At 38.3% G+C, this 18,036-nt stretch overlaps 1 protein-coding gene and 1 pseudogene across 1 annotated transcript; one reads left to right on the forward strand and one right to left on the reverse strand.

The window, feature by feature from the left end:
* Positions 1-930: 930 nt before the first annotated feature.
* Positions 931-2,965, reverse strand: LOC148691089 (uncharacterized; annotated as a pseudogene).
* Positions 2,966-8,814: 5,849 nt separating this feature from the next.
* Positions 8,815-13,166, forward strand: LOC137713807 (protein EARLY FLOWERING 5-like). The gene is made up of 9 exons (XM_068453164.2): positions 8,815-9,126; positions 9,859-9,952; positions 10,303-10,388; positions 10,597-10,646; positions 10,777-10,846; positions 10,942-11,023; positions 11,117-11,499; positions 11,741-12,283; positions 12,671-13,166. The coding sequence occupies exons 1-9, from the start codon at positions 9,046-9,048 to the stop codon at positions 12,884-12,886; spliced, it is 1,605 nt and encodes a 534-aa protein (XP_068309265.1). The 5' UTR covers positions 8,815-9,045; the 3' UTR covers positions 12,887-13,166.
* Positions 13,167-18,036: the final 4,870 nt, after the last annotated feature.

Here is an 18,036-nt window from a genome sequence, read left to right on the forward strand (position 1 = left end):
TGTTTACTTAAATAAGTAAACCGGTCCATCAATTTTGAAACAATCAAGAGATGCGTCATGTCCAAAATTCGCCAAAGTCCGTCACATCTTGGAACTTTTGGCTCTCATTTACATTTTCAATGTTCAGATCACCACCTACAATCACGTAACTGATGCTTTATGTAAGCTTCCATGTGTTTAATTTTTGTTGTGCAGGTACTCCAACATCTCAATTATCTTCCTACACATACTAATAAATGATAACTACACATGCTAAAGAACACATTTAACACTACATACGCAAACATACAATTGACAAGCTGCTGATGATCTTCTCGTGAATGATCATGCATGCAATTACGTTGGCTAGTTAATTAGCATTGTGGCCAAACACTCAAATTTTCTTAGAAAACTACTGATATGATTGTGTTGGTGAATATTTGGTATCATCACTATTGTGTTATGTTAGTTTCACGCTAGAGATTAAAGGACAATCATATCGTTCCCAAAAGTAGGTTAATTTTAGTTTTTGTTAGTGTGCTTTGGAGTTGTTAATGGTTTTGTTTAAATTTATGTGCCATTAAAGGGAAGAAAAGGCCGCGATGCTCAATGCAAAAAGAATCCAGTGATGGGTGGCATTTGAAGATTATGTATAGCAATGTATTAAAAGCATGAAGCGTGGGCAAGGCGTTCGAGGCGAAGCCCGGCTTAGGCGTGAGACGTGAGGCGTGAGACGAAGCTTTACAAGATTTAATTTTTTTTATATATATGTTTTATATATTATACATATAATTGTATAAAAAATAATACTATGTAAAATAAACATCCATTCTTAATTTTTCATTCAAATCCATAGTCATTCAAAAGATAATATCATTTAAATTCATCATTCAAAGGTAATATCACCCAAATTCATCATTCAAAAGGTAATGCAAACAAAGAAAACAATCATTCATCCAAATCATCTTCATATAAATCAAAATACAAACAAAGATATAAATCATTCATCTAAATCCTCTTCATCTAAATAAAAGGCAACATCATCCTCTTCAATGCCAACTCTAGATGAACTTGTCGGGTATGTGATCATTTCATCAAAAGAATCTTCCGAATCATATTCCACATTTCTTCTAATTCTACTTGAGGATTCTTCATTACCCCGTTTTCTTTTGTATGTAATAGGACCCCGAGTTTGAGTAGGCTCGCGAGGAGGAGGAGGAGGAGGAGGAGAAGACTCTCTAGGCTCTCGAATGTATGAGCCACCTTCATAAACCGGGGGTAGCACATTCCTTACGGCCTCAACATTATACAATAACTCATCCTTAAGCCATGTAGGATCTTCGGGAAGAACAGGATCTTCTATCTCTGTTATCCATTCATCATCGGAGGCAATTTCTTCCACAACAATAGGATCATACTTCTCCATCATTTTCTTACTTTTTTGTTGTAAAGCCAAATTGTACTTGACATAGGCTAAAGCATTAAGCCTTTTGTGTTCAAACCTATTCCTTCTTTTTGTATGAATCTACAAATAAATCAATTATATTATTCAAGTCTAATCATCTTAAGCAAAAATGACACTTAAGATACTAATAATATATTTACTGAAAGTGTGCTCCAATTCCTCTCACATCCCGATGCACTACAAGTAAGGCTTAGAACTCGGATAGCAAACTTCGTTAACTTGGGTGTTTTATGCCCAAAACGCTCCCACCAAGCTGCTCAAAAAACAATATTAATAAGGTAAGTAATTTAAGGGTTAATAATAAAAAGATATTAACAATTGACTAATTAAATCTTACTTGGTGTTCGCTTTTTCCTAGTTTGCATAGCCATAGAATCCGCAAATGGACCACGCTTATTAGTAAATAAATCCAATTGAACATCGGCCTCTTCACGTTCTTTCCCTTTCCCAAGCATCCTATCCATACAAGCAAACAACCTATTTCGCACTTCATCAGTATTTGAGAAATTATCCTCATATCGAAATTGTGGGTTTAAGTAATAGCCCGCCGCATGTAGTGGTTGATGAAGTTGATCGTCCCATCTACGATCTATCTTTCTCCAAATAGGCATATATTTTTTCTCCACTTTGTTAATATTGCTTGCAATTTTCTCTTTTGTGGCATCCATCAACTCATATATAAAACCCATGGGGGGTCTCTCTTCCGAATCAACCTCTCTCAAAACACAAACAAGAGGAAGAACACCTACACCTAGCACGTTTGAGTGTGTCATCAAACCATGCCATCTTAGAAATATCTTCTAACATCAAATCAATGTAATGAGCCGCACATGGAGTCCACCACACCTTCTCTTTCCTCTCCATAAGTTTTTCCCCAGCATTCTTGTAGTTCGAAGCATTGTCGGATATAACTTGAACCACATTCTCCTCCCCAATTTCTTGAATAACGTCATCCAAATAGCCATACAACAAATCTCCATTCTTAATAGAGGCCGGTGCATCAACCGATTTCAAGAACCAAGTACCTTGCGGGCTATTGACAAGAAAGTTGATTAAACACCTACTTTTGCCATCTGACCATCCATCTGATATAATAGTGCATCCATATCTCTTCCAAGCCTTTTGATGTTCTTTCATCATACTTTTTATATCATCAACTTCTTCTTTGAGCATCCAAGTTCTATATTCATGGCTTGTAGGAGCATCAAAGCCAGGACCAAAATTGGATACCAATTTCATTGCATTAACATAATATTCATTGTTTGCCACATTGAATGGAATGGCACTAGTGTAGAACCATCGGGCAAGTGCTCGGGATGCTTGTCTTCTTTCCTCTTTTTTGAAAGGTGTATTCAACGTGGTTTGACGAGCTTCCGATGTAACATACCTATCAAGTGGTCCCCTTGACCTAGGTGGTAGAAAAGAACCGGTTTGTTGTGAATGTGTGGCACTCCCACTCCCACTCCCACTCCCACTACTTACATATGTTGTCCTTGTTGTGCCCATATCGACACTTTCACTTTCTTCTCCACGACCATGGCAAAACTCATGACTAGCTTTCTTCTTTTCTTTAGTTCCCATAACATTAGCAAAACATTCTTCCTTCACATTGGGTGGGACTTTTTGACAACTTATCATTCCTCTCGAACTTACACCACCCAAGTGATGTTTGAATCTAGAAATTGAACTCGTGCATTTGTGGTTACAAAAAACACAATAGAAGTGCTTGGTGACAGGATCCAAATCTTTTGTCCATCGCCAAGCAAAATCTTTCTTAGAAGAAGAAGCCATATTCTTCAATACCCTAAACAATAAACAATAGATGCATGCATACAGTTGATGAACCAACAATTTATTAATTAATTTATATACCAACAATTTCCAACAATTTATTAATTAGGTGGGTCGGTTTGGGTTCAGCCAATTGTATCTAAGTGCCAATTTATGGCACACGGTGTAGCAGTAGCATTAAATTGTTGATTTATCTAAGTGCCAGACTGCCAGTACAGAACACTTTATGGCACACAGAACAGTGGGTCGGTTTTCTTCTCTGATTCTCTCTCTCTCTCTTTCTCTCTCTCAAGTCTCAATTGATGTTTTGCATAAAGCTTTTGAAAAACCCTCCCCAGAAAACTTCTTCACTACATGCAAATTTTCAATCAATCTTAGTTAGGTAGCACGCAGAGGCAGATTAATAAATTTTCTGTCTAACTATTAACCCCTCTATTATAGCAAAACATTCCCTAGAAAACTAAATCCCTAATTTCAGAAACCCTAACCTTTGGGATCTTGCTGACGGCGCTGGGGCTGGGCTGATGGTGCTGGGCTGATGGCGGCGGGGTGATGGCGGCGTGGTGGCGTGGCGACCGGACCAGTGTTCTAAGCTTCTGGCTCGTGGGAGAAGAAGAAGCAAGAAGGCAGAAGGCAAAAGGTAGAGGTAGAAAAACGGGATCAAATTCGAAGGTATGGTATGAAGACTGAAAATCCTTACCTAAACGACGTCATCTTGGGTTTGGATGGTTTTTTATTTTTATTTTTATTTTTATTTTATTTTTCTAAAAAAAAAAAAAAAAAGGTCTGACAAGGCGTCCAGACGCCTTGAGGCGTGCCTCCGCCTCCTCGGCGTCTCCGACGAAGCATTTCGCCTACTCCAGCAAAACTGAGGCATTTGCCTCTCCACCCAGCCTCAAGGGTGCCCTAGGCGCGCCCCGAGACGAGTTCTTTAAAACATTGATGTATAGCATGCCTACTGTAATAATTAATTTAACGATTAGATAGTAAACAAAACATAATTAGTCAAGCAAGACACTAACTTATGCAAGTATTAGTCATGCGAAATCTGCCACATATGATTTACAGGTACATAAACACAGTTAACCAAACCACCACGATTGAAGATTGTGAAAAAATAAATAAATTAGGAGAATCATATTTAATTATTTATACAAAAGAAAGAAAGAATGAGAGCATTGCTGTCAGATCGGGCACTGCTAGAGAATAAAAAATGGAAAAGGAAAAAGGAGGATTACTGACCTTCAAGATCCAGCCCTGAATGTAGCCTCTAGGGTTTTGATGGATGATGGGATTTTGGAGTTGGCTGATCCAAATGGGTTGATCGTAGAGTACCACCAGGACTTTAGGGTTAGGTGTGGTGGAATTTTCAAAGCAAGGAAAAAAAATATAAACTATGAATTTCGAGACCGACTTCAATGGAGTTCAGACTTGTTTTCAACTCTGTAGTTTCTGGTGACAAGCAGACACTATCTTTCCTCTCTGTTCTCTCATATATAGAAATCACATGGTTGAAGATATTTGCAACCACCCAAGCATTTGTCTTGTGGTTGGGAGAGAAGGAGGGTGAAGAGCTTAGGTTAGGGTTTTAATGTTCATCTTGGTGCCCAGGTGAGTATAGTAAGAGCAAGTCCAGCCCTTCTTCAATGGCCCGGCACTGTGTCCATCAGCTCCAGCCCGAAAAATAAGCTGGCACCCAGCCCGTGCCAGTCAAGAGGCCAGCCCAAAATGGACAGACCCAGAGGCCGGTCCGTGTGCTGGAGCGTGCAACACACGCGGTGGAAAGCGCGAGTAGCCGACAGCGTCTGCAGCAGTGGGGCCTGCGGTGCAGGGCAAGTGGGCTGCGTCTGTGAAGGGGCTACGTGGCCCTCCTCAGAGCCGTTGGATTTCCAACGGTAAAAAAAATTTCAATTTCACTTTTAAATTGGACCGTACGATCACAGATCAACGGTCCATGTTTTTTTCACCAAAAAAAAAAAAAAAAAAAAAAAAGGCCCAACGATCAGAAATTTGACCGTTGGCCACGTGGCGGCGTGTTGGCTGTTGGATTTGATTATTTTTCAAATCCAACGGTCCAGATTAATTACAACATTAAAATTTATTAAAAATTAATTAAAAATGTCAAAATTTTTTTAAAAAATACAGAAAAATTTTAAAAAATTAATTTTTTTTTTCTATAAATACCTAACCCTCATCTTCCACCTTACACCACATTTCAATATTTTCTACACTTTCTACATTTGAATATTTTGTACACTTTGAGAGAAAAAATGACTTCGTGGAAGCTCAGTGAAGATGTTACGTTGTGTGAATGTCGGGATTGGTTGAAAATCTTAGCGGAAATCTATTCAAAAAATAGTACGTTCGGATAATGACACGTGGCGTGACGAGATTGGTTAAAAATCCTATCCGAAATTAAAACTATTTTTTTTTAATTATTTTATAAAAAAATTATTTAATATTTTAAATGGACTGGGTGCCAGCGCATTTTGTAAGGGTGGAGATCGTTTGTGCCAGCGCATTTTTAGACTAGGTGCCAGCACATTTTTTTTGGGGTGGAGATGTTTTGGCCTATTACTGTTCATTGAGTCTATTACTGTTCAATTAAGTGGATAAATGGGCTGGGTGCTGACGCAAAGTGGATAGGGGTGGAGTTGCTCTAAATGGAGCTGCAAGGTGGTAATGTGTGGGCTGTTGGATTCGGAGTAATCGACGGCTTCAAGAGCAGCTATCCATGGTGTGGCTTGAATTAGGGGTTGTGTTTCTTGGAGGATCGATGATGTGGCGAGTTTTGTGTGTTCTCATCTTCGTCGCTGTTTTCTGATTTTTCCATTGCCTTCAGTTGTAGTACACATATATAATTATTGTGTCCTTGGTTACAAGCCACTGCTACTTTCAAGCTTTCAACTACCATCTTTTCTTGTACTTACGTCTCTATTGATTAATTTTTATATTTATTATTTTGTATAATAAAAAAGCATTAAAATAAAGCAGTAATAATGAAGAGAAGATAGTTTTATGACTGGGAGCTTCGCCCTTTTTTTTCAATCAAAATAAACTTCATCAAAAGAGAAAGGTAATAAGAAGGTAAGGATGATCCAAAAGAAGAGTTCAAACAGCCAAGCAAATGCGTTTCCAATATAAAAAATAAAATTAAAAAAAAAAAAACAGCTAAGCAAATGCTTCAACTTCACGTAAAGAAATTACGATGAAATAGGCCCAAAAGAGGCAGCTCATACTAACACAAAAGCAAAAAACCCTAGAACTGAAAAAAGCAAACAGCCACCTCTACCATATCAAGCCGCACCACCACCTTGAAGACGAACCAACGCACCAAATGGATCAACGGAAATCACGAGTTCAAATCTTCTGCACTCATTTGAAGTTTTTTTTTTTTTTTTTTTTGGTGGTCTTCATTATTGATTGACACGTGGTAATAAAATTAACACGCTTTTATTTTGCTGTAATAAACTTAATAAGTGTCGACCAATAGTAAATGTTACGAAAAGGTCACACACAAAATGAATGCCAAAAAGCTGATCTCATAGATAGACATGGAGTTATGTAGCAAATCTTTGGAATACTAATCCAACAAAAATCTATGCTAATTACTTTTTATTTTTATTTTTTTCTAAATTAATGTATGATTTTGATGAAATTATTATTGTATTTGCTTTTAGTCACGACAACTTCTTTGTCTAGACTTTTGCATGATCAATTTGTCACTGACCTTGTTGCTGTCAAAACAAGATGAAACAGACGGTAGAGAGATTGATGAAGCCCCCAATTGCCAGCTCTTTGTGCTCAAAGCCTTAAAGCACTATGTGCCCTACGTTTTGGTTGCCCTATTTCTCAGGAGATTAGAATAAGTAATACCTTAATTGAAATTTGAAATTTTTTACTACAATTTAGAGTTGGTAATTTTTTTTTGTGTAATTTTATTTGGGATTGGACTTTGGCAACTGCATTACAATTTAGGATTGGTCTGTGCCGTTGCCGCCGCAGCTGTGGCCCCTCGCATGAAGGAGGCTTCAGTCTAGTTTGATACATCAGTCGATCCCGTCTCTGATTTAGTCTGATTTCTCTCCAACACAATTATGACTCGTTTACTAATCCGTAATCAAAATGAGAGGAATTGGATTGATAAAGACTTGAAATGGAGATGATTGTTTATTAATATTTCTGAAATCGGAATATAATTGGTATAAATTCCATATAAATTATGAGATATTTTTATAGAGACGCCTTAGTTTTGAATTTTCTATAGTTTTGAATTTTTTATATCAAACATCCATGTCTTTTAATGATTTAATTAAACTTTTTTTTTTGTCATAATTTTGGTACTATATGCACATTATATTGTAACAAATTTCCTATAATCTACCATTTTAATTACACTCTCCTCTATTAGAGATAAAGGAGTGAGTTTTTCCGGATGTGCTCATTATGTACAGGGTTTCGATTGCAGAGCAAAACCGCATCAGGGATTCCAGAACAGTTGATTTTTTCATTCTCATAATCTTATCCACTTGATCTACAGATGCTTCATATGCAAGCATTCGCAAGACAGTAGTAATTTTTTGCTCAAGAATGTGACATTCATGAAAAGCATCTTTTTTTTGCACAAAGTATGGATTATGGTTGCAAATAGCACTCATAATTTTGTCAAACAAACTTCATTGTATTCTAAAACGACGTCTAAAAATATGATCCGGGAATAAACTGTTGGGGATAAAATAATTTTCCAAGAGATCTTTACCTCTTTCTATCCAAGTTTGTGGCACGTCTGGGTTTGGATATCTGACCCACAGCTTCCATGACATGACGGAAATGTGAGGCCCTCTGCCTTTTATGTTCATCATCCTCATCCTCTTCCATTGCGAAAGCCTTATCTTTACCTTTCTCGAGATTGAACAATTCTTCCTGTTGTGCCAACAATTTTTTCTTTTGCTCATCGATTTCATACAATCTCCTTGAAGAAGACATCGTAAGAACTCAAGATTTAAAAACGATGAAGAAGGATTTTGAGCTAAAAAAGAAGGATTGAGTTTGGTGTATGCATGAGGATGGATGTATGTTTATATGGACAAAAAAAGAAAGGATGAGGTTCTGGACAATGTCACGTGGCACTAAGTGATTGGTTGAAAATCTTATCGAAATTTTGGCTAAATTATTGTAAACAAATAGTGACACGTGACATGTCGGGATTTGTTGAAAATCTTATTGGAAATCTTGGCTAAATTATTGTAAACATATAGTGACACGTGGCGCGTCGGGATTGATTGAAAATCTTATTGGAAATCTATCCACAAAATAGTACTTTCGGATAATGACACGTGTCGTGACAAGATTGGTTAAAAATCCTATCCAAAATTAAAATTAAAATTAAAATTTTTCTTTATCATTTTATAAAAAAAATTAATAATATTTTAAATGGACTTGATACTAACGTATTTTATAAAGATAGAGATGCATTTGTGACAGCATATTTTTTTAATTTTATACCACCGTATTTTTCAAGGATGGAGGTACATTTGTCTAATTATTATTTATTGGAGTTAATCATTACTTATCTGAGTGGATTAAACATATTTAGGGGTGAAGTTGCTCTAACAAAATCAACAGAAAACAAACAAGGTGGGGGTTTGGGCTCTCGTCGGGGTTTAATTCATCACTCTTTTGAGCAAAAAATACCCAAAACATTTTCCCTTCATCATCCACGCTTCTCTCTGTAATTTGAGTTTTCCGCAGATTTCCTGAAATTCGAGTTGGAATCAGCAAAAAGAGAAGAGCTTTGAAGCGAATTCAAGATGAAGACGACGAAGGGAGGGAAGGTGATGAACCCTACGGACGCTTACCGGAAGGAGCTCCGGAAGAAGGAATTGAAACGGGTAACGATTACTTCTCTGAAAACTACGCCGTTTTGTGCTCTTTTTCTTCTGTTAACTCCTTGATTCCGTGCTCAATTCGCAATTGGGTTGTTCGTTTTCGTTTGTATTCGTTCGATTTTCTCAATTTGGTACTCCATTGTGTCTAATTTCAGTGTTGCCCTAATTCTCATGAGATTAGAATAAGTAAAACTTCAATTGAAATTTCAAATTTTTTACCACAATTTAGAGTTAGTAAATTTTTTTTAATGTAATTTTATTTGGGATTGGATTTGGCATCTCCATTACCAATTTACCATTGTTGTTTCTGAAAGAAAGATGTAAGCATACTGAAGCAGGCATTGGCTTATTGTAAATGGACTTGATAGCATTAAGTTCGTGAAAGGCTGATGCTTTTATTTCGTATTACCATCTAAAAGTTATACCAGGCAGTTTGCACAGCTTCACACACTTTGTTCTTAGCCGAAAGGTCGAGAATAGTATATATATGTGCACACGCAGACGTATATGGGAAGCGGATGCATGACCATGATGCTTAATCAGTATTACCTTATGTTTGCGAGACTTTTTTTTCTTTCTGTTAAGTGTGTTTGATAGCGTATGCTTGTGCCTCCTCTTCTTAATTATGCAATTCCAAAATAAACTCCCTTTATATGTTTCTTTTGGTGTTCTTGACAAGCATATTGCATTGATTAAATCCTTATTTACACTTCTGACTTTGTATATGACAAACAGAATAAAAAAGAACGAAAGAAGGTGAGAGAGGTGGGGATCTTGAAGAAGGATCCCGATACTTTGAAAGAGCAGATTGATAAGCTGGAAATGATGAGTAAGTCACAGTTTGCTTACGGGCTTCTGGTTATGGAGCCTTTTTTATTTATAGAAAGAATGATTATAACTTATAGCTGTTATATATCTATAGAGTGTAATACTGGATCTTTTTTATGCTCAAATTTATTGAAAGTTGATTGTTTGAACTTTGAATGCTCGGAATAGTATTCATGTAGAAAAGAATGTATTTTTTCTTGGAGGAAAATTTCAGCTCATGCTTTATTATGCCTTACTTCTTGCTTCAGTTTGTCTAGATTTTTTATTTTCACTAGTTTGATTTTGATCTGCAGCCATATCATGCTGCTTTTCCTGTTCATACACACTGATGTATTTCACTGATTGGCGCAGAGGCTGATGGCGCTCTTGACAAGGCAAGAAAACACAAGAAGAGGCAACTAGAGGATACACTTAACCTTGTTATAAAGAAGCAGAAGGTAATTGTCACTTACAACATGATTGTTGTTTTTCATTATATGTATTTCTTTCTAATTGAACTAGACATGTTGTTTTATAATGCTGCGCTGTGATCTTCGATTGGCCACATAGTCGTTCAGGGTCCTCTATGTTCACTTCACATTAATCCCGTGGGCCTTTTTGTTAGAATAAGTTTCATACATCCAATGATCAGACGCTTTTGTACAGGAATATGTAGAGAAACAGAAAGAAAAGGGCGAGGTCCCAGTTATGTTCAGGTGAACATTCTGTTTTCCCATTGTATTTCTGTGCTAGTGGTCAAACTCTAAATACATTTTCTGTAATTGTTTGTTTTGATTTATGAACTATAGTTCTTTTTTTTTTTTTTTTTTTTTTTTTTCTGGTCAGTCATTTGGGGCCGCCTAAAAGACGAAAGACTGCAGAAGAAGAGGAGAGAGCGAAGCATCCGATGCCTGAGGTAAGATATAACTGGTTTCTAAATGCTATTTTCCGTCCTTTCATTTTCTTTTTCAATATATAAAACTCAACATTTCTTTCTTTTTTCTCCTGCAGGACTCAGTTTACTTCCATCCGACCCTGAATCCTACTGGTGCCCCACCACCTGGAAAGCCTCCAATGTTTAAATCGTCAATAGGTCTGGATCAGCCCCACTCCCACCCTAATTTTGTGTATTGTTGTGACCGCTTTACTTTCTCTCGCTTATTCAGTTCTGGAATTTGAATTGCAGGACCAAGAATTCCCTTACCTGCGGCTTCGTCAAGTGGTGCTGCATCATCCTCTAAAATGGAGTCAGAGGACGCTGTACCTCTGGCTGAATCTGGTGACAATGGCCCTGGTGATGGCTCTGTCATACCTGAGTCCTTGCCGCTACCTCCTCCGCCTCCATTGCCGCCTAACCCTGCAGCTACAAACCCAGGTATCTCATTGCCGCCACCACCACCACCCCCACCTCCAGGACCCCTGCCTAAAGAGCAGATTTCTAATCACCCCCGACTTCCCCCTCCACCTTTTCAACAGTCCGCCCAGCCTCCTCCTCCTGGTATCAGCGGAAATGAGAAGGAACAAAATCAATCTTCATTGTCTGATCTAACCTCTAAGGACTCCACACAGGTAAGCTTCTTTTATTGTCCACTGACCGATATCTTATATTTTAAAAGGAATAAGAATTATTAGAGGCGTAAAATAGTGGGTGATATTATTTATAGCAAATTATGGAAGTTACTTGCATATACATGACTGGTATGCCCAAAAAAAGGGTGTGGCCGTTGCCAGGCTTATCTCAAACTTGTAGGCCAAAAATATTTTTATTAAGTTTTTATATTTGTGAAATTAATGCCTCCTCCTCTTGTAGGTGCATACCATGCTTCCTCCTCCTCCTCCTCCACCTCCAGGTTTACTGAAGTCAACAAATAATCAGTCGGGAGGTGCAACATCTGACGCTGAAACCAATAATGCTCAACTTACCAAGGATTTTACTAACATGGTTCCACCACCTCTTCCTCCTCCTCCTCCTCCTCCAAGACAACAACCTCCAGTTCCTGGACCCACCCTTATTCCAAATTTACATCCTGATGTATTGCCCCCAGGTATCTCACGTTTTCCTCCACCCCCACCTCCACCAGATATGCGGCCACCATTGTCCACTCCTGGACTTCCCACTCGACCAGGTCCCCCGGGAATGATGGTCCCAATGATCCCCAGGCCCCCATACGGTCCTCCCCCTGGACCTCCCCCAATGATGAGACCACCACTTCCACCTGGGCCTCCTACTTATCAAGAAGATGATTATGCTGCTCGAGTGGCTGCCCATCAGAAACCTTCATATGTTAAATCTGCAGCATCTACTGTTGTGAAGAGGCCTCTGGCTCAGCACACTCCAGAACTTACATCCATGGTGAGTTTATTCTCTTTCACTGTCAGTAAGATGCAACGCAAGTCTCTATTGCTTTGCATGTTTTTACAAGTAACACATAGCTTGATAAGCAATGTAGTGTCTAATTTCTGCTTTAAAATTTTAACCTTTTAAAGGAAGATTATTGGAGTGGTGAGATGGCCGTGGTGGGTTAGAGGTTTATTGTTGTTATAATTAGAGGTGGTAAGTTTAAACTTCTATCAAATTTTATAGACAAGCTTCGTCAGTGCCAACAAAATCGGTAGATTTATGAGACATTGGTATTGGGTTAGCACTTGTTTCATGTTATCTAATAATTTTGTTTCTATAATATTGCAAGATGCCAATTTCCTTCTATGACCCCAGCCTGTTTCTTGGTTCTGGATTTAGGTTCCTGCATCTGTTCGGGTAAGGAGAGAGATGGCCGCCCCAAAAGCAAAAGCAAAACCTTCACTCCCAACCACAGCAGCACCTACCCAGTCAGCAACTCCTCCTGTTAAACCAGAGTCAGCAAACTCGTCGTCAGCACCAAAAGGCAAGAGCATAGATGACTCGTATATGGCTTTCCTGGAGGACATGAAGGCGCTTGGAGCACTTGAAGGTTGACATCCAGCTGGTTAGTCGGCACCAAGATAGAAACGAAAAAAGAGAAAGAACATCGAAAAAGCATGGCATGCGTGTAGCCAAAGGAAACACAAATGCACAGGCTATTGAAGTCGAGACGGAGACTGGTGGTATTCCTTTTTGTTGCCATTGTCATTAACTTAGTTTCCTAATGCATCGTTTCACGGTGAATTCAAAACAATATCAGATGTTGAGATGGGTGTAATGAGTTAGAAATTCAGGATGTACAATTTGTAGCAATCTTTTATTTAAAATAATTTCGTTCTTATGAAAGGGTAAGCATTGCTTGCTCTTCTTCGCAGTGTAAAAGGTTAAAAGAAGATTCTTACTACCAAAGCAATTGCCGGAGCAGTTTTTCCCCGTATCCCTGTTTTTGAATCCAAATGCATTTTACAATAGCACGAACAGCGGACTTCTTGTCGGGCTGAAGCAGACATAACTTCATCTTGTTAAGCAACCTGGTATTGCCCTTGTCTGCTTGAGATCCGGGAAAAACGGTGAAAACCCTAGTGACCTTTACTTTGTATGGCTGCTTTTATGCAATGTACAAACTCGGACTGCTGCTTCCAATGCTTTTCTTCACTCTTCAATATATTGTTTGAGGAAACCCAAAGACTAAAAATAAACCTAACAATTGAAACTTGCAATGCACGTTTACCAAAGTTTTAGCACCGAAGTAAACAGGGGATGTAAACGAACTGAAGAAACTCTAGTTTTCGGGTTGACTAAAACGACAGTAAGTTGTATATAGAGTACGCTTTAGTGCTGTTTATCGAGCTTTGTTTCTGTTTAAAAGTTTGTAACTAGTTCTATATGTGTCGTTCTCTCAACAAGATGTTGTGTCTCTTGACATGGCAGTAGGTCGACTAAGTGGTGGTAGTTGGTGCCAACGAGTTCTAGTCTTTGTTGTCCAATCGCCTGACACATGTCAATAGGGTTAGATCTTAGGTTTTTATTCTCGATTCTTCCATAAAAAAACTAATTATGCAACCATGTCACAAAATAGATCAAAGTTAGTAAAGTATCATGAAGGCCGGTCGAGCAACCATGTCACAAAATAGATCAAAGCTAGCAAAGTATCACGAAGGCCGGTCGGCAAATGTTTTGCCCGTGTCGAGCAACCGGTCCTAGTGCCGATTTATCGATGACACGGGATGTTTATAAGTCGTAGGAAAACGACTTTGGTTTAAGCACATGCGCTAACGTTTCTAAGTTTCTGAACAACGTTGTCGTTGACTTCCTTTAGCTGCCGAACAGGAAAAACATGTTAGTGAAAAAAGTCAAAAACTGACAATTAAAGACAAAGAGTGTTGCTGAGAAAGATTAGATGTTGTTGTTGCCAGCATCAACAACAAACGGAAAGCTTCAGGGTTGACTTTTACCAGAAAACAGGAACAAAAAGTAAAAGTTAAAAGTTAAAACTGTTTTCTCAAAATCAACCAGTACTACTGTCTGGTGGTATTCCTTTTCGTTTGGAAGTAAAAGGTCTTAGGTTTGAATCTCATGGATGACGAAATCGATACCAAATGAGGTTGATCATTGTGTGGTTTAACCGAACTCCCCATTTCCTTAATGTAAAAATATCAATATATTAAAAAAAAAACACTTGAGATGAGAAGATTAAAATTTCTGTGTTTTCAGAGAATTGAATTTTGAGAAAATTTCAGAGTTGTATAACAATGATCGCATATTTGTTAAATTTGGATGCTGTTTCAGTGGAGATGGACTTCATTTTGCAACTGGGTCTCATAGGTATGAGGTATGCCCTTTTGACAGGATCTCACATATTAAGTCACAGTACCGTCGTTACCAATCAAAATTGTGGAGCTTGTATTTGCTTGCTTTTGCGCAACTGTTGCAACTTTCTTTTATTTTGACGTGGCAACCTAGTGCGCACAAAGAAGAATTTTTATTGAATTTTTATTGAATTAGGATTTGACGAATCGTTCGGATCTAGTTTAGCCTAATAAATAAATAATATGTAATCCTCGATTAGTTGTTTCCAATTTGTATTCTAATTTGATTGTTCTTCATAATCCTATTTCATAACGGATATCTTTCCAAAGATGACCAGCATTACAAACACGCTATATATTAGTAAGTGCCATTAGCAATCAATCAAACAATCTGCACAATCACAACTACGTCGATCAAACGATAAGGATCATGTTTTATATTGATGATCTCCCTGATTTTGTATTGGTGGAAATCCTTTGTCGACTTCCCCTCGAATCCGCAGTTCAATGCAGGTGTGTTTCCAAGCGTTGGTTCAGTCTCCTCTCTGATGATTACTTTCGTTTATGCTTTTTGTGTGTCCAAGATAAAAAGCAGACGCCGGAGCCAACTACTCTGATCTTCATGAATCCAAGGGATGCGAGGGATTTCTTTACCATGTCCGAGCAGCCTCTGGTGCCCGAAAACCAAGGCCGCCGCCGCCGCAGCTTTTCATTGAGTTTCCTCCCTTGTTTTCAAAGGCCTGTCGACACACCAGACAAGGAGCCAATTGTAGTAGCGGCATGTCGGGACTTAGTATTATGCTGCGCAGCCAAGACTAGTTCGGACTACTACGTCTGCAATCCATCCGCCAAGCAATGGGACGCTATTCCTTCCCTTTCTCATCAATGCTGCCAAGAGGAAGCGTGGGTCGGATTCATCTGCGAACCCTACTACTATAAGAAGGAATGCAGGGAAGATGGCAACGATAGCCGAAAGGAAAAAAGTAATACATTCCAACTTAACGTTGAGAGTTGGTACAGGATCGTGCGATTAACTCATTCATCCTTGCCGCAGCCCTCGAAAATAAAGCTCGAGATTTTCGCTTCCGAGACTGGTAAATGGACAGAACATATTGTATTAGGAATTTCACTTAGTAGTTTGAATCGCACAGCGGTTGCTTACAATGGAAATCTGTATTGGTGGAACTTTGATGCTGGCTGGGCGATCGGTTTGGATATTGAACATCTTAAATGGCGTTGCATTCGTAGGCCTCAAGATGATCAGTTCATCACTCCCATCCATTCACATTTTCAAATCCTAGATTCCATTAAAGCAAGAACTCGAAAAGGATATTGTATGCGAATGTGCCAGTTCGCTCAAAATCGAAACTGTCCAATTTTTCTGAGTGTTTGGGAGTACTTGGAAGATGAAGAGGCCAATAACGCTGGCAAATATTGGTGTTTATTAGGCAGAGTTTCCCTGGACTGGATTATTTCGCAAAATCCATTGACCATGGAATCGAAGGGGAAAAAGATCAGGAATCTCGGTTTTGACCCAAATAATGAGGATATCTTGTATCTACAAGTATCTGGATACGTTGTTATGTATAACATTGGCGCAAAAACGGTAAAAGTGGTTTGGAAAACTGAGCTCATTTATGATCATATTCTTTACCGACAAGTTGTCTTTCCATATATGCACCCATGGTGGCCGACGCCACATCCTAAACGCAAACAACTACGGGAGACCTCTAGAAGACCAAGCAGCAACAGGGATGATGAGACGGAACGGCGGAGCCAGGAATTATTAGGTTGGTGGCCTAAGTTAAAATTATTACTACGAAATCAAATGCTCAATTTTTTTCGTTGCCTACGTAAAGCTATGTAGTTTCATTTCAGTAAGAACTTTATAGTCTGCTTTTAGGTTCTAACCTTCAAACTTTCAAATGAATATACTATTGTATTGAAGTTTTAATTCATTAAATTTTAGTGTTGGTTAAAGTGATGAGTTTATTTATCATTTATTAACTCTTATTTTCCCTAAAAACACTTCTACGATTCAGACTTTTCATTTTTTAGGTGGGCTACGACAATTAAAAAAATCATAAAATAGGTCAAACAATTAGTATTTTTTTAGCTTAATGAACTAAAACTCCCCCTATGCTATAGCTTAATGGAGCCTTGTACTTGGCCCTATGTGTGAACTTTACTGGTGGTGCCAAAGAGAGACAAGAATAGGCCCGGCCTATCCAACATCCTTTAGATTCTTTTCTAAGCAAAAAGGATTAAAAAGAAAGGAATATCCAATTATTCTGAAAGAAAAATCCCATAGTAATAGTTTTAAGTCATGACTTTAAGTTTTTGTTCAAATCTAATCAACGAAGAAACATATGAGTGCACACTGCCGTGAGTGGAGGGGTTCACTAATCCGGAATCGGAATAAGGGGAGTTGAATTGAGGAGAAGTACGATTGAGGACAATCATAATTGGATTTCTATTACGAAATTGTCTAGAATCAGAACCCTAGGGCATTACTCTTGTTTATGCGAGCAAAATTGGGGATGGGAGAATCGAACTTAGGACCTCGAATGCAACTGGGCAAGAGTAAATACTCTTAACCAAATGAGATACAAGCCTCTTGCAAGCCCGGTAAAGTTCAGTCTATCAAAAGAAATAACGTTGGTTACAATTTGGTGGTTTTAGGCATTTATACACAACTGACGCAGGTTGCTTGTAAGGAGGTACACTATTGGTATTAACAAATCTGACTTCTCCTTGTGCAAAAGAAAGTACCCTGTGCCTGAAACTAAAAAAAATCATGACATCTTAGCATTTACAATCCTCGATAACAATCACATATTCTTGTTATGACAATAGCGATCGTGTTAAGGAAGAGAGCCTCGAGTTACCTGCGCAAGTCAAGTCTAATTATACCAGCTTGAAGGACAGTCAAATTGTCTGAATCTGATGCATATACCTGAGGTGCACTAACAAAATTACTCATCATACTTGCTTCGCCTGTCAATGACTATATATTCTACTCCGTTGCGAGATAAAAAAAAAATGTGGATGTTCATTGGAAATGGTACTTCTAAAACAGCTTCTAGGTTCTTCCTTCATAAGCCCCCCCCAATCCACGGGTGTCGAGAAAGCTATACTCTGGGACAATACAACTGCAAACAGAAATGCATGATGATTGCACAAAGCTAACATCTTTGGATAGATTTATAGAGGTATACTCAATCAGCATGTTTCCACAATGGCTATCATTCTGAGTTGGCCTCGAGATTTCGAAAATCATGCTACCAATTCAGATTAAAATGCATGGTAACAATGAGTTTGATTCAGGAAAATGGCCTCCCCTTTGAATACTAGAAGTACTTTTATTATGAACTGGTCGAAAATTAAAAACCTTAG

This window comes from Pyrus communis, chromosome 14, assembly GCF_041283825.1.
Source record: "Pyrus communis isolate YQ-2024b chromosome 14, ASM4128382v1, whole genome shotgun sequence".
NCBI classification, from domain to species: Eukaryota; Viridiplantae; Streptophyta; class Magnoliopsida; order Rosales; family Rosaceae; genus Pyrus; species Pyrus communis.